This window comes from Columba livia, chromosome 2, assembly GCF_036013475.1.
Source record: "Columba livia isolate bColLiv1 breed racing homer chromosome 2, bColLiv1.pat.W.v2, whole genome shotgun sequence".
Lineage (NCBI taxonomy): Eukaryota > Metazoa > Chordata > Aves > Columbiformes > Columbidae > Columba > Columba livia.
The window spans coordinates 27,818,874-27,841,807 of record NC_088603.1 but is presented as its reverse complement, the minus strand read 5'-3'; the positions used below and the strand labels follow the sequence as shown (position 1 = coordinate 27,841,807).

The following is a 22,934-nucleotide window of genomic DNA, read 5'->3' as shown; positions in this document are numbered from 1 at the left end:
TGGGTTCATCTTTTTGAAACACCCTGTAGTCTCCCTGACGTGTTTTTTTTTTTTTTTGACTAAACAGTGTTGAGAGCGTCTCTACAATTTTTATTGGCATTTCAACCAGTCTTACAGGCATATGTATTAGAAAGCTGAAGAAGATGGAGAGCTCAGGCTACATTTCTGAATTGAATAACGGTTTTTCCTTTATAAATGCCAAGTACCACCCTAACACCTGGAAGTAAGATCCCATGATCCAGCTGTTTCCCAGGTCTGTGTTAAATTATTATTACTTTACATGTAGAACAATGAAAACATCCATTGCAGGGCTCTGATTTGCTCAATTATTTCTCATATAGTTCTCAAAATAAGTCCCTCACTACCAAATTTCTGGAACCCATAGAAGGGTCCCATTAAAGTGAAACATTGTCAAAAAGGAGGAATGACTGATAAACATTTCGCAGAAACAGCAGCCTTCTTACGTGAATCTAGTACAGGCACGTAGGATTCTTGTTACACTTTCAAAAATACCATCTTTGCTTTCAAGGTAGCTTACTATTTGTCACTATAACTACTATAATAAAAATAATAACTATAATAACAGAAAACATAGCAAGTGTGAGAAGCTTTTTGACTTTACTGTACCCACCCAAGAAAAAACTAAGAATGTTTTTATTAGACTAAAGCGTGCTGCTATGCTACACTACTAGCATACAGGAGGGGTAAATGACGACAGACATGAACTGTGTATGAGATAACTTATTTTATTTATTCAATTCTCAACTTAAGTTTGATGCTAAAAGTTGATCAAAGGCACTTCAAATAAGGTATTTATGAAACAAATCCTTATGGTGATCATTCCAGACAAGTCACCAACTTGTATCTACCATCAGAGACACAACTACCTATAATTGCAAAGTGAAACATTCACAGGTTTTAAGTAGAGCATACTGTCCAGCAGCAATATTCATTTCTTTTGGAGCATTAACATTTGTGGAGTATTTTAAATACAATATGGTAAAAGAAAGCAAATTACACTTTTGGAGTTCCACAGAAGCTTTTCTTGACAGAAAAAGGACAAAATCGCCTTTCCAAGTGGTCCTGTATTGAGAGATCTATTTTCACCTGTGCGTGCACTATCTACATCAGTAGCAGGTACATCAGAGAAATAACCCACACTTTTCTGTTGTACTAATACAAAACACCCTGCTCAGGTAGCATACTGTTTATAAGAGGTCTATCAGCTACTCACTAAAACTTACACTTCTGGATGCCTAACAGAACAAATGGCAATATGTGAGGAAAAAGTCATTTTTAACATATACTGCCAGTAAAGCAAAACAAAGTGTCCTTAAAGCTAAGAGGTACTAGGAAAAGATCTTCTGCAAAATGAGAGATGGTGCTAACATCACCTGCCTTTAACCTTTTAAATAAGAACAATATAGACTACAAAACTGAACTGGGAGTGAAGGAATGTTAAAATTGGTCTGCTTCTGCAAAGATTAATTACTATCATCTGATTAAAGACAGTGATTAGAGGGTAACTTCTCGGCATTCCTATTCTTTCTGAACTAAAAACCACCTAATACAAGGTTAAAATGTTACTCTGTTGCAGTAAGTGACATTCCTACATCCAAGTGCAAACAATTGCTGCCTAGTAATTTTAAGAAAATTAGTTCAAAATTTTTAGATAGGTCATTTGAATCACTATGATGCCTAATGGAAGCTTTTAGTTTTTATAAAATTAAGAAACCTTTTAGAAACAAAACCAAACCATAGAGCAATAATCCGTACAGCATAGAGAGCCTGCGTTGCTGTGCTTCAGAAAGGCCTACCCACCTGGAATACAGTGGCCTCCTTGGGCTGCAGAAATACTCAAGTTCAGTAAACACTTTCTCAAAGCACAAAGACCCGAGAGTGAAACAACAAACTACTAGCTGTAGTGTAATGTTATACATGAAAATTATAACTGTTCACATTCCAACCTGTTTACTGAAGCTTTTGAAGGCAGTGAGATACAAAGCAATTATTTCAGAGGTACTGGCTCATTGTTATGGCAATAGTATTTAACAAAGAACAACAGTCTCCGGTTATAATCACAGAATGTAAAATATGATACTTTTCTTGCTTGTCTGGAAGGAAAAAAAATTCTTTGCAGTGCTGTTAGAGAGGCAAAAGAAATAGATTTAGAGGCCTAAGTGCAAGGACACTTTAAAACAAAGCAAGAATGGATGCTGGAAGAAAACGCTACTCTCATTTCTCCAGATAGGCCACCTATTTATCACAAGGTAGTATGTTCTTAGCCTTATTCCCTCAAGAAATGGAACTTGTTCCTTTACTTCTCCATTTGCTCTGAGGTCCTGCATGTTTAGTGGAAAGGGAGGTTCCTGCCCCACACTGCTAAATGCACAAGCCCCCGCCGTTGGGCAGCAGACATGATCAAAACTGCTGCTGAGAAAAGGCTTCACCGTGAGCTCAGTGGTGGCTGGTTTAACTTGCAACCTCAGCAACCAACTTGTGCGGAGCTCAAACATCTCACTGCCACTCCTCTTGTCCACCTGAGACTTACACGCGGTGAAACCAAACCCCAAAGACAGTATAGTCAGGATAGGAAGGAATACGAAGACGAAAAGATGTTACTTCACAGGGCAAATACAGGGCACAAATCTGCAGAAACTATGCAAGATTAGCTCTGCCTGTAGTGGCAGAAAAACTTTAAATCCCCACGGATGAACTGAGGAAGAAAGCAGTAATAAAGGAACAGTACAAGTTTGGTAGATCTTCTACATGGGCTGAATCTAGAAAGAGATTCATTTGGGATCTCGATTTCATTTTATAACTTCTTTAAGTATTCAAAAAAATTTTAATTGCATGTTTGAACAATGCCACTGGAGTTAACAAAACCATAAGGATTTCACATTTTTACTGGTTTGTGCTCCACGTGGCATAAACATTTAGCTCACGGAAGGAAGCACCTCCCAGTGTGGTACCATCTGTTCTCCTCTGGACAAGCATCCCTCTGACTGGAGTAAACTGGAGACTTTTTCCTTTAGTAAACAAATGCAGCTATGATTTTCTGCTTAAGTTAATTAACATTAAATAAAGCTCATATCTCTTTCAGTACTTCAGGGGCAGTCTTGCTCATAAAAGACCAACAGATTTAACCCTGCAGGAACCATGTGTTTAACTAATACCCGATATACGAACCTGGCCTATACTGAGGCAGACAAAATATATGTAATATTTCAACACCACAAGATATTTCAGTAATTGCCATCATGCTGCAGAGCAATGGTCAGAAAGGAAGTCATGACTCTCTACTGTTGGACAACAGATAGAACTCCAATCTGTACAAGAATTATCTTTGGAAAAAAAAACCAACTTCCAGTACTACATGGTAATATCCTCTCCTAGGAACATCCTGAAGGACAGCAGTAGTAAATAAGGCTGTCTGCTACCAGTATGTGCCCTTTCCAAAACAATGACTGGAGGTAATTAGGTTATGTCCAAATTCATCAATATGATGAAGGTGAAAAGTAATAAAAAGATGAAGAAATTTCTATTCAAGTGTGGAATAAAGATACACAGCATGTCAAGCTTGATCCCACGCCCCATATCGCTATTCACTCAATTTGAAAACAACAGAAAGTTTTAAGTTAACTATATAAAACATAGGCTTGGCCTCTGAAAATTTAATTAGAATTTAATTAATTAGAATACCTATTTTGTCCCACACCAAGAAAGTGTTTCCAGTTAAAAGGCAGAGATACTCAAAGTAGTGGAGAAAATTAATGCACTTTGAAAAATTCCTGTATTCAGGCTGGCTTAGGTGAATAACTATATACTGCAGCTTCAAAGAGTCAAATAAGGATCATTCAACACTTTGTTCTGAAAAAGGTAACAAGAAGCAGATACAGAGGAAATTTTTAAAAGTGCAAGAAAAAACGAAATGTTCAGAAATTAAGTACTTCAGCCAAATAAACTAGATGTTTAAGGAAGCAGTCGAATTGGCTTTGCTGCAACTTTAAAACAGGACTTGTTTGTATCTGTAAAATTTTAACGAATAAGGTAACTCCACAATCTCAAAGTATAGTGATGGGAAAAGCAAATGGAAACAAGCATAATATGGGCTAAAAGTGTAATGCCATTGTAACTCTGCTACGATACCGTTCTTTCTGTTTTACATAGAAATTTCTTCTCCATCACACCTTCTATTTCAAAATGCATCTACCTTATCTTATGCTGAGAAATTCTGAGATGAATTTTATACCCATTCAACCAAACAGATAAGTTAATAAAAAAAAAGCCACAGGCAAACACATAAGCAGCTTGCATCACCCCAGCAATTTAAACAACAGTGACTATTTCTGGGTTTCTCCCTAAAATAGTAGTGATCCAAATTCATATTGGTTTGTTCAACAGAGGCTTAAAAATTCTAAAAATAATTCATAGCAGTGAATGCAATTTCTTAAACAATTCAGATTAATCTTTTGGGTGGATCTCTGACTATCCATAATAACCAGTCTGTCATTAAGGCAAAGCAGACTTGAAACTCTATTTTCATGTCACTCCCTTTCTTACAGGGCAATGTACAGAAAGTAACTTCAAGATATCACGAATACTAGAGAAAGCCATCACGAAGTATTTAACCGTGCAGCATCCAATTTCTGATTTCTAATATTCTAATATTAGAAAGCTATTTGCATTGTAAACTTTGATTGATTATCTTTGAACTTGTCCACTATGTTTTTCATACAAATTCTTTCAGATATTAGAGTAACAGAACAACCTCCTATTTCACAGCTTTAGGGCCCTAAACCTTCATGAGCAGGGCTGCAAGGTCCCACCATCCCAAACAGTCAGAGCCAGCACTGGCCTCTGCTGTATATGGACAGTGAAGTACTGCCAACCTGATTTCTGAAACAGGAATCACCATGAGTAATTTTAGTCCACAAGCTTCATGCAGGAGTTTGAGGAGACTCTTATTCATTGTACTGGCTTCTTTTTGTTTTCTTCAAAGTCCAGTTAATTCTCAGATATTTTTTGCTCTAGCTTTTGATTATCCTCCAGTGCTTCATTTTTGCTCTGCTCTTCTGGATTCTTTGCCAAATCAGGATTGTATCGATACAAATATCCATATGGACGGAGATGATAAATCAAATATTCCAAATGATACATAGTAATGGAGTCAACATAGTGGAATGAAACTGCTAGATCAGAGCAGCATCCGGGACCCTAAAATACAAAACAAGTCAAAAATAGTCAGCAAGAATTGCAAAGCTTGCCCTGGATGAAAGATCCAGGAAGAATTCAAACATATACTTGACTTCATGGTAAGAAATTCACTATCATCAGTCATACATATACTTCAAAACTTAGCGACAGGCAAGCAAAATGTATCACATGTATCTGCCAAAGCACATTTCTAAAGTAAAGTTGCAAAAAGTCTTGTGTTTCTACAATCAAGTTGGCAAAAAAAGCTAGCTGCCCTCATGTCAGAGGTTTTTTGCTTTTCCATACTTATTTTTTTTATGCTGGTGTTTAATAAAAACCAAACAAACAGCAGCAAGAAGGTTTAAATGCATTGAATGTATATACAAAGCAATAAATTCTTGTTATTCATGACAGCATCCATCCAGAGTATATAAGCCAAATTAGTGTGTGCGCAGGCACCTCTGGGTTTGTGTTCACACATTATACAGTTTGTAAAAATTGTCAGTATCTGACTCCCTACATACAGGAAGCTGTAACAAATAATTTTGGAACTTTTTTTTTTTTTTTAAGTTTATTAATTTCATTGACATGATTAAACATTTTGTTAACACATTTGTTACAACTTGTTTTTACTAGCTCAAATTTAGTGTTGAGAGCACTTTTCTGGAAGAGAGTTCTGTGTTGTTTTTCTTTTAACTAGCTTGACTGCAGAGCTGCTAATATTCCATCTCTAATTTGAACTAAGAGTCAACATTTAAAGGAATTGAAGAGAACAACTGTTACATTATTATTATTATTATTATTATTATTATTATTATTATTTCAATACTAAGTTTAACCAGTATTGATTGGTTTCGATACCAGAGGAAGCAGTCTCTATCCAAACACAAATATGACAGGACAGGATCAAATATGCAGTTTCCATTATGGATCCCCACCATCACTATGTCAGTCACGGATGTAACTGTCCACAGCTCAGCCAACCGTGAAGTGCAACCACAGCTAAAGCTGCTGCATCCTGAGACACTAAATACAGTATCATAACAGTTTTAAGCTACAGAAATGCTCTAACTGCTCAGTACAAGTATAAAAATAGATGTTTTACAATGAAAAAAGCCTACTGAAGAACTAGGCTTCTTTTCTCCAGCTTCACTGTAAAAAATCCCACATTTTATCCTTGATTTTGGCTACTCATGCTCATCTCAAAGCTTGCCGAAAAATAAAACCTTTAAAAGTGAGATTATAATCTTAAAAAAGAAGCCATATTACAGATTATATTATCAAAGTTAACATTGCAGAATACCTTCAGATCGTTTTAACTTCCAGTAGTGCCCTAACCCCCCTTTTCCTTTTTTTTTTTTGAAACTGGAGATTTCAGATGCCAAACACAAAGGACAGTCTTAAGTTCTTGCGGTAAGAATGTTTCATCTTGTAAATGTAATTTTTGTTCCTACAATAAAAGAAATCTTTGCGAGCTCTCACGCTGCCTCCATTTCTACAGAGGGTAGACAAGAGTCCAATAAAGCTACTTAAGGAAATCTATCATACTTCCTTGTATGGGTCGTGCTTTTATTTCATGTCTAGACAACGTTCATTCTTTCATAATCTTTTCAATGGGATTGACTTACATGTACAATTTAACAATGCTCAACAAAGAAGTGAGGGCAGGGCAGCTACTAGGCAAACCTGCACACGGTTATCAGTGACAAAAATATTGCAATACATCTCCATTTGAAGGGAGTGGACACTAGTGGACAGTACACTCGTACATGCCATTACCCATCGGTCACTCCAGTAACTTGGGAATCTCTGAGCCAATTTTAACCAACCATAATCATAAGCAAGTCTCACAATTACATCTCTTTTTAGAGGTTTTATGCAAAGTTTGCAGTGGGGCAGAAGATAAGGGTGTATCAGTGCCATTTTTCCTTTCAGTAGGCTTTAATGTAACTAAGCCACACTGTTTGAGCCAGTCTGTGCAGTCAGCACACACAGCTCAGAATGAACCACATTGGTCTTGCTTCTCACTGCACACAGGGCGTTGGGTGGCTGGAAGAGAAGCTGCAGACACTGTGTGTGAGATATGAGGGAACAAAACAGAACAATAACTTTGCAAGGATGGTAGTAGTGGTGACACTAGACAAACATGTCAAAAAGGTTTCATCATTTTTTGCTGTCCACAGAACATAGCAAACCAGCAATAATAATTCAAGATTTGCTAGCTCTTCTGGAATGTTAAGTTCTTCACATGAACTTTTAGTTAATGACTAGTATATTTAACACATTTACACACAGGTGTATCACAGGATATCACAACAAAATCTTATTTTCTAAAATATACTGAGCTGCTATTAATCTGCTAACTCACACATCATACATATCCAAACACATCATAAGATGTACTTCGTAAAATGGGTACAAGGTTCCTAAGGACTTACCTCTACAGCAGGATAATAATTATAATTCCAGTACCAGAATGTTTTTGGTAGGTATCCTCTGACTAAGTGATGTTCTGGAACAAATGGATGAAAGGTTTCTCTACCATTTGTATCTCTAGAATCTCCTGCTTCCACATTAACGATCTCCATGCATTTTCCCAGTGCTAGGTCTTCAATAGAGGAACTGTGAGAGCATTTGTTTGTTTTAAATGCATTAACAAATCTCTTCAGAGCTTCTTTGCTTAGAACATATCCCGCTCCTCCGCTCATGTAGCCCTGTTTTACATAAGGCTTAAACCTTCTTCCAAAGTATATTGGTTGTTCAGGACTGTATTTTGAAAGAAGCCATCTCAAATTGTCCAAGACAACATATGTGTCATCATCTGCTTTCATAAACCAATCAGCATCATCAAAATAATTGTCATATACATATTGAAAAGCTTTAATAGTCTTCCAGTACAGTTGGTCCCTGCCTTCTTTGGTTTCTAGGCCCACAGTTGGGAAGTCTTTGTTCTCCTCAGAGCTCATAAAAAGTATTTTATTACAACGCTGGGCCCAAGTGGCCTTAACATGCTTGGCTTTCTTTTCTAGATTTTGAGGTCCCGTCATAACCCAACAGAGTATTCTCACCTTCTGATACAGTCCCTCTGCAATATTTTTATTCTCATCTGAAAAAAAAAAAAAAAAGAGTAAAGTTCCAAAACAATATTAGACTAGACTGCAAAATAAACATAAGAGCAACCTCTCCCCAGACATTCTGTTTCTAGATCAGGAAAGACACGCAGAGAGAGAAGAGAAGTTTGCTTCCAAATGTGCCATTTAATGAAATTAGTGTTAGATTTAGGAAGAAAACAAACAAGACTCCCAAATCCAGGAAACTAAAATTCTTAAAGTTAATTCAACTTCAGAGGATAAAGAAGAGCATAAAAGTCATATCTAAATGGGTATCTGTTCAGAGAAGTATGGCTTTAGAAAACCCTGTTTTGTACAGAAAAACTGCGTAGAGACAACCTCTTTATGGTGTCAGAGGCCTAATGCGAATTAAAAAGCCAAATATCTTGCCATTCACAATGAACACAACGATTACAACACAGAAAGGTCAAAAAGCTAATAAGCTCCGTTATATATGTTCATGTTAACTAACAAAATCTAAAAAATATCTCTAAAATAGAAACATATTCTTGAAGAAGAAAGCAAATGGTATGCCAGAAAGAAATAACTTATCACCAAATCAAGTTACATCTTACTTATAAAAAAAAAAATCAGATTAAATAAGCTAGGATACTATGAAACTAGTATTATTGTTGTGCTAAAACATTTTTATTTACAGACAATCCAACAGAATAGACAGTTATTTGATGTGTGTATTGTAACGTTTGCCAAGATGCCAGAGAGTGATATCTGCATAACTGATCCTAAAATAGTCCTGCTTACGCTTTATGCAACGATAGAGCAGATTTCTTTGTAACAATTTTCTACAATTACATGTGAAACACTCAAAAACTTGTCTTACAAAGTTTTCATTTTAAATAGCAAATTACTAATTAACACCTTCTTCAGCAAATGCATTAGAGTACATTTTTTCTCATCCAAACTGTCCCAACTCAGACACTATCTGTATTTAGGATTTAGGATTAAATTATTTAATGAGATGTGTCAAATGTAAAAGTATGCCTGAAATATTAGAAGGGTCTACCTTCTTAAAAAAAAAAAAAAAAAAAAAAAAGAGAGAGAGAGAGTACAACAGAATTTCCCTGGTTTTGACTGGGAACAGAAATCTGTGTTTGGACTGCTGCATGATCACTTTGGCAAACAATGCCCACAGTGACCCCTTTGCCCTCCCACCTCAATTCCAACTTCTATTAATCACATCAAAAAGTTAATTTCTTTCTTTTTTTAGCTTTATTTGAGAGGCTAGATCAAAAATTAGAAGTGGTCAAAAATTAGCTTCTTAAAGTTAAAAAGCAATTCAGCCACATCTATAATGCTAGCAAATATATCTGCTTAGCAAAACCACTATTTGGTATCAATAGTTCATTTGATAAGTTCCTGCTCCAAACAAGTCTGGATACAAAAGCTGGACAAACAGTTGGGCTCTAAGGACAAAAATCACTACTGTAATGAAAACATAAACAATGAAAACCACCATTCAGTAGACCTCAGGAGAGCCCAGTTATAGATGCAACTTGAACATTGGGAAAGTGAAGGAAAATTATTCATACACATTCTTGGCAATGAAGAAAGCAACACTTTGTAATGCATGAAAAGGAGGCATATTATATAATTAGTCAGGTGTAACAAAATACCTTTATGCTGTCCAGAGTCTGCATTGAAATTCATTTGTCCTTGCAGCTGATTGTTATCGATATCTGCTGAGTGTTGACCATGCGGATCATTGTGAAGGATATGAGGCTGGATCTTAACCTGTTCTTCTAGTATAATGCTGAACAGAAGATAGCATACAAAAAATCCTATTGCTGATCCAAAAGTGAAGGTTAGAAGGTTCATCAAAGACTTAGAAGAGGCCATCTCCTGAAGGTAATACACTGTCGAAAACAAAGGAAAAAATACATTAAGCTTAAAACTGCTTAACGCACAAATCAAAGCTAAAACCATAGGAAGAAACCAAGGACTAAATCTCTGGAAGTAGAGATCTCAGTTCTAGCTCAGATTCAGGTCCCCTGGACCAGAGCAGTGCAAATACTCACAGAATCACAGAATGTTATTCATACGAAATTGTACAACCACCGACAAATTTAGTGCAAAAGGCCAACCATATACTCTTTAGCTTAAAATTATAAATGACAGTAATGAATCGCAATAGTGACTGTACATACAAACCCCATTCATTGTATTTATACAAGAATGTATAAAGTGCAATACCTTAATTATAAAATTGTAATATATGTTCACTTTTTTATTCTCTTCGTCCCAAAAAATCTGCACTTTAAAATGTAATGCCTAAGACTTTTATAAAGCTAAAAGATTATCAAAGGCAACCTATAGGTCAAGATACAATATGGTCATACGATGTACTTAGACTCCAGGAGTAACTATATTACAGGAATTCTTTAACAGTTGTCAAACACAGAGTTTGAAGAGTTATAAAAGCAAATCAACTCCCAAAGCAGGGCAGTTTTCCTTCCACTTTTAGGAAGTACTGAGGACAGATTTCCAGAATAAAGAGTAAGACAACAACTGAATTTTCATACAGAAACATCCATTTTTAAAAGGCATTGGGAGGAAGAGGAAAAGAAAATGCATCAGCCTCAAGGCCTCTTCTACACATCAAAAGCCTTGTATTCCAGTAGTTAAAAAAGAAGAAGAAAAAAAAAATCTTTGCTCCGTAAAAAGACTTGGCTGACCATTTTTATAAAATTAAACAAAACCAGCATCTACGCCTGCATAAAGTGAGCTTTATACATCCAAAACAAGGGTGAATTTTTACATATTAAACACTTGCAAACCAATTTCAGGTTGTTGAGGCTTAAGACCTTTTCATATTTGCAAAGGGCTGAGATATTTTCTAATAATTCATGACTAAACTAGAAAAACATGGATTGTTAAATATATGCTGGGTTCAAGCCAGAGCCTTGCAAATAAGTTGATGATGTTTCTTCCATTAGGATCATTCTTAATGTCAATGGGCAGAACCCAATTTAGTTAGTCAGGGAGCCAAAAAAAGAAAATGATGGAATGTACAGAGCGTCGATGAAAACCATTGATCGTAAAAGAGCTGCAGCTATCAGAACAACTCATTTAGCCTGCAAGCGCTTATCTCGCTTATCTCGCTGGCTGTGCAGAGCCTATTGGAAAAGAGTGTTTCCAAGCAAGCTGCATGAATCACTTTGCAGCAACATGCACTCCAAATAACAGCTTTCTGTTTGTCTGAGTGCTCTCCTGAGCGGAGAGCAGAGAGGACAGAAAACAGGTGTGCATACTGTTAGGTTGGCACCTTCAGAAATCATATTTACTGCACACATGTAGATCTACATCATTTGAGAGCAAAGCAGCTCTAACATGATATCCTTTTCTTTCCACACTGATAGACAAACAAAAGAAAACTGTAAACAACTTAAAGCACAAAATAAACAAACTTAAAGGCTGCCTCAAATTCATATAACTGTGGTTAATAAGGAGCTGAAAAGCTTTAATATGAAAAAGCACGATACAATTTTTTAATCATACATTGACTTTCCTCAATTCAGTATTACATTTTGATGGATACTAAAAATTGCCTTTAGACATCATAAGTATAAAATGGACTGCATTACCATTTGTGACCCAGGCCTTGAAAAAAATGACTTGGTTTCCAGCTTTACTTCTATTGTCTTACATGCCACTACCTTGGGAAGAAAATATGAGGACTTAGATCAGGTGCTTTCCAAAAAAATACAGTAACAACAAAAACCCCAAAACATCGCACACTTAAGGAAAAGCCTATATGCAAAGCAGCCTATGACACTGAAAAGTATCCACTGTTCTAAAATTATAATTTTTTTGCTTTCACTTTCCCCATCAATCACCACAAAGTCCCCTCAAAATTTGCAATACACAAGGGGAGAGGGTCAGAAGAAAACAATGGCTTCCTTCAGTATATTACAAGGGGAAAAAAAATCCATGCATGCACACAGTGTAGCTACAGCACATTCTAGAATAAAAGGTCCCCATTGTTCCACTTTTCAATATTTGGTGTCTCTTTGCCATAGAATTTCAGTTATCTGCTCTAACAGCTGTTAAAATTACTCTTGCTTGGAGAGAAAAAAAAATGACTTAAAAATAACTGCTGCTTTTTAAACTATAGAGCTATGTCAAATTAGAAAACAAAACAAAACAAAACTTTAAGTGTATTGGAAATGTTAGAAGAGAAAAAAGTACATTCGTCACATTTGGAAATCAGAAGTTGATTCAACAGTATTCCACAAGCAAAGAGGATTTCTGGGAGCAGATAGGGACAGACGCTGAAGTTGTACTTCACACCTGAAATGAAATGCCCCTAGTTACAGTTTTCAATTTAAAATAATTTGCTCATTGTTCTATCAATTTTATATCAACAGACTAGACCACTGTATACATGTGAGTGTATCTACATGTTCATGAACCCCAACAGTAAACAGGAAAGAAATATTCATTTTTTATATTATCATGATATTTGATGTAAGTATAGCCCTTGAACTTGCCAGTAAAAATAACTGAATGCTACAGAATTAGACTAGAACTAGAAAATATCTAACAGGAAGGTCAGTTCTTATGATAAGCATCCTCACTCAAACTCTTTGTTGACATTCTTTTGTATACTGTGATTCATTCAGGGGCAAGACATACAGAACATTTAAGTGTTCAAGGTCAGGTTGGACAGGGCTTTGAGCAACCTGATCTACTGGAAGGTGTTCCTGCTCATGGCAGTGAGTTGGACTAGATGATCTTTAAAGGTCCCTTCCAACCCAAACCAGTCTGTGATGCTATGACTATGACATACAGAGAGGGAAAAGGTAAGTGTAAAACCTACCAGGTCACTAAATGATCCCCATTTTTATTCCTATTTCTACTTTTACTTCTCATGTTCAAAACCAGATACTACTTAGAAAAAAACACCTAGAACAAAACTCTAGGTTTAAATTTAATTTATGTTCCACTGGTCTATCACGGCATCTTAAACAAATGTATCTATCTAGATATTCATGTAGGTAGCCTTATTCACATCAAGCAGACCAACAAATGTTTCAAAAATCTCTCACAAATTAACAGCCATTGTAGATTCGGCTCCAAATCTAAGTTTTGAGAGTCAATGATTTCTGCATCTTTAAACTCTACAGGAAAAGTAATTTTCCTGTGCTAAGGCCTGCTGAACTCCACAGCCCAATGGAGACAAGGCTGCTGCAACTCTACATCCCCAGGTGCAGTCAGTGACAAGGCTGAGGACATATTCCCACAGCTGCACATGCAAACGTGCATATACACATGGTTGACCACACAGATCAACACAGCTAAAACAGTGTTCATGCAAACATAAATATGGTCTGGCCTTATGCTGACCAGGACAAAACTCTATTAGTGGGGAATACAGACAATGGGGATCCATCCAGTAACTGGCCTCAGACACTCAGTCTATCCAGAAACCAACCCTGAATCCTCAGCCTTCCCACAGCGCCACTCTGGATCCCGGTACAGACCTCCTCATCCAGAAATTCACACACACAGGTCCCCACAGGCATACCAGTATCCACCAGTAAACAGCCTTAGACATTCAGCCTGCTCAGAACTGGCCCTCGGATCCTTCTGTCTCCAGTTGCCTCGCCCAGAGACACACATGCAAATGAGCCCCCAAAACCACTCCCAGATCTTAGTCCCTCCAGTAGCAGGCTTGGACCTCCTGGACTCTCATAATACCAAACTGAAGACCCTTTGATGTCACTAGTACCTGTCCCACACTTAGAGCTGCCTCACAATCTGGCTCCCAGGCCTCTTCTCCAACTCACTGGCTAGCCCTGCATGATATTCAGTAGCAATCGCACACTGGCATGCTTGTGAAGACAATACACAGGCCCTGCAATCTCTCCAGTTACTGGTACTCCAGACGCACAAGCCTCTATGACTCATAGTCTCCACTCTGGTTGCTGGTGTTGAGACTCACTTACTCCAGTCTCTCCAGCTGCTGGCATACCAGCCACAGAGGTCCCTACAACTTATGCTATCACTCCAGTTCCTGGTACTTAGACCTCAGTACACATACATGAACATAGCACAGAGTCCCTTGATCCAGGAAAACAGTCAGAAATTGAGCTTAATGGGGAAAAAGGGCAGGTACGGTAATCTGGCACAGGACATGGCCAAACATACTGACCAGCCAATGGTTTCACAAGTAACCAGGTCCTTTATCCCCTTATCTTCCATTTGCCTACACTTGTTCCTCCTCAAACCACCTTGCTCCTTCCCTTTAGTCCCTCCCCTAAGCATCCCATAATAAGTTTTATACAGTCACAAGATGCTCTTCTCCTGCAACCCACAACATGCCTCATATTCCATAGGTAGTTACCGTCGCTCAATCTTGTAAACTGTTCCTGAGAGCCCTTCTAGTGACTTATCTTGACATGTGTCATACCCATGCAATGGGGCCAGTGGGTGTCCAGTGACAGAGCCAGGACTGCTTCCTCTGATGAGATTAAAGGGGCAACCCACCCCTCCCCGTGCCTGTGCAGTCCTAATGATAAGCCTTTTAACACATTGATCTAAAACAAGAAACAAAGTTCTCCCTCTGCTTGCTGTTCCAACAAGGATTAAGGTCACCCTCCTAATCCAAAGCAAATTTCGGGAATCCCCATCCATGCAACAGGAATATATGATACTGGAGCTTGCACCACCTCACCACCTCTCCCTCTTAAAAAAAAAAAAAAAAAAAAAGGTAAACTCAGACCATATAACTTCTGGAACTTGTTTCAAGAGGAAACACGTTCAACAAAAAAATCTGAGATTTTTGAATTTACAGAATGCGGGACATAACTCTAGATATTTTTGTACATGTTTCATCACTTTAAGATTACGAGATATAATGAAAATAACGATAAATAATTAGATATATGGCTAGCACATACAGAGCTGCATTTTCCACATATCCTTTACTTACTAAGTGAGGGGGTAGCTCTGAGGACCCAGCATGAAACAGACTGCAAATGTGCCTTGAGGGCTTTGTAATTAATATTGAAATTGATCACTACTACCATGTCCTTAAGAGTCAAGGAACACATCAGAATAATTAAAGCCAAACTGTAGAAAACAGTTAGATGTGCAATGCCCAAGAAAGGTCTTCTACTCACCAAATCCCATGATTTCTAGAAGCTTCATGTGTACATATTCACATGCTTCTAAAATGAAGCTATATACAAAACACTTGTATGTTTGTTAACATTGCCTGCATCAAGGATTACTGTGAACTGCTGCAGTTTCCTATCAACTAAGCACAGATTATATTTTTCATTTAAAAAAAAACCCTAATGTTATAAACATTGAGAGAGGAGCTTTTTTCATCCAAAACTCTTTGCTGTTCTATCCAAAAATACAGACAACAAAAGCCAGGTATTTTGGTACAGGTGGACAGTAACAGCGTTGAAACAAGGTGTGTAACAATCCACAGCACAGGTGAGAGGGAAGTAAGATCTTGGTAATCTCCTTCCTCGTTCCAAACGCTGACACCCTCATTCAGCAACAAGTTAGCACGTACAAAGCACAGCTTAGACCTCTACTAACCCAGTTGCTAGTGAACTGCGACGTCAATCCAGGAAGTTCCCGTTAAAAGAAGCAGAACGCTATGGCTGGGGAGCAGCGAGGGATTCCCCCTCCAGAAGACACCTGGCTCCGTCCTTGGGGCGCTGTCTCCCTCAGAGCCTCGTCTTCCCCGGCGACCTGCCAGCCACCTGCTGTTCTCGCAACCGCGGCTCCCGCGGGCACCGCTCCGACCGCCTCCTCTCGCCCCGTCACCGCAGGGAGGCACCTTCCGCACCTGCCTTCACGTCGCCTCCCCAGACGGTGCGCTGCCCGCAGGGTCCTGCCCGCGGCCCTGCCCGCCGGCCTCCCCCCGATGACGGCCCGGCCCGGATCCCGCCGCCGCCGCCGCTGTCGCCGCCGCCGCCGCCCCCGCAGCGCCGTAGGCCGCCGCGGCCCGGCCGCCCGCACCCCTCACCTCACCTCACCTCACCTCACCTCACCGGCCGGCGGGGCCCGGCGCGCGCTCAGCGGCGCGGTCCGCAGGCAGCCGTTGGCTGCGCGCAGCGTAGGCCGCCACCCCGCGCGGCCGCCGGCGGCACCATCGCGCTGCCCCGCGCTGCGCAGCCCCGGGGCTGGGGGGGCCGAACCGGCCCCGCCCTGCCGCCCGCTCATTGGGTGGCCGACGCCGGGGGGCGTGGCCTGCCCCGGCACGCGCGTTTAACCCTTGTCCGCCGCGCGCGGTCCGCCGCGTGGCAGTTTGGTTGTTCACTCGGGTTCGCTGCGCGCGCATGGCCGCAGTGGGCGGCGCTGCCGCTGGGGGGCGCGCGCGAGAGAGAATCGCGGTCTCCGGGACGCAAGTCACGCGTGGGGTCGGGATCCGTCCTGTCTCCGCCGCTCCACTGGGAGCGCGGCCGCGTCGTCGGGGTCGGGTCACGAGTAGATCCCGCGCCACCCGTGAGGGCGAGTGCCCCGGGCTAAAGCTGCAGCGTGAGGGCGGGGACCGGCTCGCCCGCGGCGCTTGGTCAGGGTGGTGAAGAGTGTGGGTGGAAAGCGGCACAGGGCAGAAAGTGGAGAGCATGCCAGGGCACGGGAGAGCAAAAAGCGCCACCTCCCCTTAACCACTTAAAGGTTTGTAAGCGGTGAGATGTTTTGGCGGCGGTGCCTCCTCTGCCTCCTCAGACACCTTTAGGAAAGAAATGCCCGGGCAGGGCTATCCCTGCACCCTTTTGTCGCGTTACCTTGCTCTTGAGTGCGTGGGCTTGCCTGGGAGCGGCCGTGCCGTGTGTTCAGGCCGGGCTGCGGAGCTCCGCTGCCTTCCAGCCGCTCATTCCCTGCACTTCAGCAGGTCTGGAGCCTCTGCACTTCCAAAATACCATTAGGCAACTGCAAGGGACGTTGCTAGGTAACTGAACCCTCTGAAATCGCTCCTTATCTCCGTGTGCTAATGCTGCCTACCTTTTTAACATCCGTGACGTTTCTCTCTTCGTATCTTTCCTTAGGAAAAAATCTATTAAATGTGAAGAGGTATTATAGTTTTAAAACGTGTTTCACGTTGCAAAGTAACCAAAGGGTAGCATTTTGCAAACAGTGGGAAGTTAATCGAGTTTGCAGTACTAGGTAGAGGTTTTATTTATTTTAGAAGGACTGAGGTGCAGGTATGTGCAAAGAACTGATCCATGCTGAGAGCCACTCGTGTTTCTGTAAATGTAGGTCACTGCACACACTGCTCTTGACATCTCACTTTATCTCCTCACTCCCCATGGTTTTTGGTCCTTCCTCCAGTCTGTCTGCGGGTTCAGTGCACCTCTTTGCCTCTTTATGGTTATAGATCTATGTGTTCATCTGCTGTCTGCCTTCTCCAAAACAATGGGGGGTATGCCTGTTCCTCATCTGTTTTTAGTTCTTTTTCTCCGGGCGATTCCGTCATTCAGGAGATGCTGGCTTTTGTGCTGGTTTGAGAAGCTCCCATGTCCCACATGGCTCCAGGTCATAGTTTCTCATTCCTGCCCCATTCCACAGTTTGCTACTCCCTTTGTTAGCCTATATCGGAAGGAAAACTTCAAAGAGAGGGAAAGCGGAAGGTCCTGCAATTTAACAAAAGTCAATCATGGCTTGTCTGTTCATATCCGTGTACACAGTGTTCGCTTTAACAAATGTGACTGGTTTGGCCACATTGTAATGGCTGTTTAATGCTTTATGGAGACATTTACATACCACACATGCAAGCAGGGTTTTTTTTTATTTCACTCGTGGACAGATGAGCAATCTGGCAGTTCAGAGTAAGGGAATGTGGAGAGCTGTACTTCCTCCAAGGAGCTGCTCTGCCTGTGCAGTGGTAGCAAACACACTTGCACACCTTCTGCTGTGCAGCACTGCTTTGGGTAACAAACTGCCTTTGGGTGGCTATGCAGAGGGAAAAGCCATTCTATCTGCTTCACCACGATCCCTTCCTGTATAAATGTGCTACTTCTACCCGAGACTCTCCTCTGCCACTGAGAAAGCCCAGCAGTGATGAGAGACACACTGGTATAATGCTAATATGGCAATGAGATTCACATTGCTTACCTTGCAGCATGTGTGGCTGGGAACAAATGAGAGGGGAAATTAAATTTTTAGTGATTTAATTTTAAAGTAAAGAAGTAAATTTCATCTTCACATTGGTATATACAAAAGAATTAGATCTTTCACTACCTAGGAGAGGTAGCCCTAGTCAACAGAAAGAGTGTTTCCTGCATGTTTTCAATGTGCAGGGCAAAAGCAGGGTAACAGGACCCTGATCTCTTTACTCATCACTAGGTAGGGCTTTGTGAGCTACCTGGCTGGGCATCTTCACACCTGAACCCTCCAGAGAGTCCTCCAGAGTATGTGCTGACCATAAAAACCTACTCACAGGTTAGCTACTGCTCTCAGCTCTTCATTTCCATGTGCAGGAGTCTGAAACCAGGTTTCTAAAGAAGCAAGCTGACACAAACCTAAGGTGGAAGGTAAAATACTACAGCTGTTGTGAGGCTGTGTGATTTGGCAGGTCATTGACTATACACATAATATTTAAAGATTTAACTGGATATCTAATAAATATCTGTGGTGAAACTGGATTTCCTTCTGTAAGCACCTTTCTACATGCTAATGGCTGACAAGGAACCAGTTTTATTGTCCCAAATTCTACATATTTCCATTCATAACTATTTTGTTTTCTTAATATTTTGTTCTGTTTTAAATTGTCTTATCTCGACTCTGTTTATGCCATTACTTTTATGGATCATCAGCAAGACCACAGAAATATATATTAATAAGTAGTTTTCATATATTTTGACTGAAAGCTACTTTTGTGTTCTCTGGTCACTCCTGTTTGGTCAGACAACCAGTTTAAATGTAATGCCTTATTTGCTTAGTATTATTTATAGAAAACCCCACTAACTTGACCGTTCAGATTCAGTGACACCATTCTTCTCTAAAGAACCTATTACCCATTCTGTGTCAGCTTGTGAATGCACAAATTGTAGGTGCAGGCACACTGGACCAGACCAAGTACAAGTATTATCCACACCTACCCTAATACCCAGAGCAGAACAAACGCCTTCAAGAAAGGGAATGGGCTTTCAGTTTACCACCACACCTTTGTCTACTTGACTTGAGACAGGACACAGTAATTTGGTGCTGTGGTGTCCTGGAACAATCAGAACCATTTACAGAGCTGTAAAACTAATTCGCTTGAACTGTAATCTGTTTGATTACTGTGTCAGGTATAATAAAGAGGGTTCTCTGAACTGAAGCATATTACTGCACTTTCCTTTTACCCATGAGAACACCAGCTGGCTCAAAGTCTGATATCCTGTTACGATACGGAACTTTACTCACTATATTTCTTGCACAAACAATAGTGGAATTGCTGTGTAATAATACACATTACTGATCTGTGAAGTTAGAAGTACTGTTTGCATTTAAACAATGTACAATCTCTACACTGCTATTTGTGTCAGCCAGATGTGCTTGCAACAAATATTTGACATAAAACAAGCCATTGTCAGCTTACAGATTAGAATTCAGAGCATGCCAAAAACTTGAGTTATACATTTGGAGTGGCAGTATAAGAAATCAATCACTGGATCTTGCTAAAAATGTTATCGTTTAAAGAACACTTTAAAATAATTTGAAGTAAAGGGGTTTTGTTTGTTACCGAAATCAAAGAATATTAAATGTCTTTGGATTTTGATTGTAAATACCAGACAAAATGTAAGAAGTTATCATTCTGGAAATTCTGCAAGAAGAGCACTTCCCCCAGTGTTTCTATCCTGTTTACAGAGCTGCCCCTAAGCCTACTTCAGAGTGCTCTGTACTAAATCTGTATTTCTATGGATGAAACAGTGCCAGGAACCATTCTTTGACATAATTATTTTACAACTTTCCAGTTCAAAGTAAGTTGAGGGCTGTGTTGCAGCCCACCAGAAAGAGGTTTTCCTATCATTGAACTAAGAAAATTACGCTCCTTTTGAGTGCTGTGGGCCGCAGTGGGAAGGCACACCAGGGCACTGACGGGTCAGGACGTCTGCTGGGATCCCTATGGAGCACTGTGCTGTGGGTGGAGTGACACCTCAGTCTTCTCCTTATCGTGCTTGAAAAATAGCTCTTGGCAAGTGTCACTGTGTAAACCATGCCTAGAGATTATCTCAAGGAAGGCTACTTGTCATGGACATTTATCACACTGATGAGTGTGCTAATAATTAGCCTCCCATACTTTAATGTACTTTCTGGACCTGATTTATCTAGAGAAATGGCCTTCCAAAACCTACTTAAGCACTTAAGAAAAATAGTTCTCTTATTCTTGTTACTGAGATATTGCTGTATATATAAGTATATTTCAGTTTGTTTTACACATGTGTGCACCTTAAAAGTTAGCCAGGTCAAGTGCAAATATTTTCTCTGTCAAATTCTACAATGGTAAGAAAATAATAAATTCTCAAATAATAAAACCTCTAATAAAAGAGGTGCATTTCAGAACAGCTTGAGGTGTAGCCAACACTTGTGGATACATTCTTTTGTCTGTCTTATACTTGTTCTTGGCAAAAGCAAAGAGGTTCAGGGGTTCGTTGTCAGTTAAAATGAGATTCAAAGTAATGCTGCTATAAAGTATCATTCTTGTATTTCTATAAGAGTTGATAGAAGATTTTAGTTGGCTCGTGCTCCTTTCTTTGAAAAAAGCCTCAATGAACCAACAAAAAAACAAACAAAAAAAACCCAAACACACACACAACAACAAAGCTTAATAAAAATGTGGGAATATTGGAAACTATCATGTTAAATTAGTAGAAATACCCACATTATCTGGCATCTGTTGTAAGAGATGAAGTATTTTTCCGTAAGAATTACAATGCAGAACTCTTCTACTTTGCAATCATTAATTGTTTATTTCTTTTAATCTTTAATTGATTGCATTTGATTGCATTGACTGCATTTTGTGTTCCTTTAGAATTGGATTTCTTCTCGTCAGGTTTTCTTCTGTTTTTCTAATTACGATTCTTTTTCTTCTCTTTTTATGTATAAGAGACAAAGATAGTTCTTACAAAGTCTGTTGTTAGAGTTTCTAGCTAGGAAAGAACAGGGAGAAGAGACATTTCCTTTTACTATTTACATGATGGCAATAATTAACAAAAGTTTACCTCTGTACAAAATTCAGACTTAATTCCTAGGAAAAAAACAAAGTAGCTATAATGAAGAAACAAGGTGATCATTTGAAGGGTTCAGTACTACTTGATTTGACAGAATTAGTAAGAAGCCAATACATACTGCGAAGTGAGCTGTATTTTAGTGTGTACTTCTGTGAGAAATTACTTTCACTCTTAATTTTTTTTCTTCTACATAAAATAATTGGCTTAGTGTACGTGGTAGTGCAGTTGTTTATTTTCCACACTGCAAAGTGTTACATTTGCCAGTCTAGTTATTTCATTGCAGACCTTTGTTGTATTTGTTCTACGCCTCTATTTCTGGTAACACCAGCAAGGTGATGATTTCTCATTTTGAGGTAATAGCTCGACCTAGTGACAGGAAAGAGCAGCTGCAGTCGTATGTTTTAGAATAGTTTATCAGCCTTTTATTAACCAAACTCTATGTAACATTTTTTTTAAAAAAGATCCTCATGCAGTGTTCAATAATTGTTATTCTTCTTCCTCTGTTGTTCTTAACTGTGTTTAAGAGAGCATATATGTGCATTTAAGCACATTTCACTGGACACTTTTGATTTCTTCCAGACACAAATCACAAAATCAAATACAGTGCTTTAAAAGGCCGCAAAACTGATGTGTGTCAAAAAAAACTTTATTAGAATTATGTTCAGTTATTCCAGCTGAAAAATACATTTCAGTTAAGTCTCTGTTAGGTATATTTAAGCATGGATTTAGCTGATACAGCTTTATACCAGCTAACCATGTCTCTTACAGTGGAATTTAGCTGTATTCTAGATGAAAAGGAACTTTTTTGTATTAAACAAAACATCTATTGAACTGGCCAAAATCTCACAATGGACAAATTACAATGAAAAAGTGATCTGAAGATTGTAATTTGCAGTTAATCCTGCTATATTGACTACAACGGTTAGTTTAAATGCTAATGCAGCTGACACCTAATCTGTCTGACTGTATGAAAAAGAACCAGAATGTAAATTAGTTCTACCATTATGGCTCTAAAAACTCTAGAGAATTATTCAGCTTTACATTATACAATCAATATCAGACAAGTCATTTTTCTTTCTTATTCTGCAACTGGTTAAAAAAAGCATATGTAATAGTTCTTTGGGTTTGTGGTTTGTTTCCCACCCCCCAGGAGGAGAGAATAAATTACACTGGATTCCTTCTCATTAGGCAAGAGCACTATTCAGTTCAAGTCAGCAATGGTTCATTCCTCTGTGGCCTTGGGCCTACCGACAATAGAGCCATTGGTATGCCATATGCCGTGCTGCCATGTGTGCTGTATGGCCAACAGCTCTTTCAACAGCCCCTTCTTGTCTGTGCTGAGAAACATGGGGGATAATAGAAGGGCTGGGATGTTAAAGAAAAAGATGGAGCAGTAATGCAAAATGCTTCATCCTTTGTGCAAGCAATAACA

At 39.5% G+C, this 22,934-nt stretch overlaps 1 protein-coding gene across 10 annotated transcripts; it reads right to left on the bottom strand.

The window, feature by feature from the left end:
- Window positions 1-730: 730 nt before the first annotated feature.
- On the bottom strand, window positions 731-17,180 carry C1GALT1 (core 1 synthase, glycoprotein-N-acetylgalactosamine 3-beta-galactosyltransferase 1). 10 transcript variants are annotated; one of them, XM_065051144.1, is made up of 5 exons: window positions 16,332-16,484; window positions 11,909-11,980; window positions 9,941-10,180; window positions 7,635-8,302; window positions 731-5,217 (listed from the first exon to the last, which is right to left on the bottom strand). In XM_065051144.1, exons 3-5 carry the CDS (start codon window positions 10,161-10,163, stop codon window positions 5,008-5,010), a joined length of 1,101 nt encoding a protein of 366 aa, XP_064907216.1. In that variant the 5' UTR covers window positions 10,164-10,180; window positions 11,909-11,980; window positions 16,332-16,484; the 3' UTR covers window positions 731-5,007. The 10 variants fall into 10 exon arrangements, with proteins under 10 accessions (XP_064907216.1, XP_064907214.1, XP_064907215.1 ...); XM_065051142.1 differs by having other exon boundaries at window positions 16,327-16,481; XM_065051143.1 differs by having other exon boundaries at window positions 16,322-16,476.
- Between the last annotated feature and the right edge of the window lie 5,754 nt (window positions 17,181-22,934).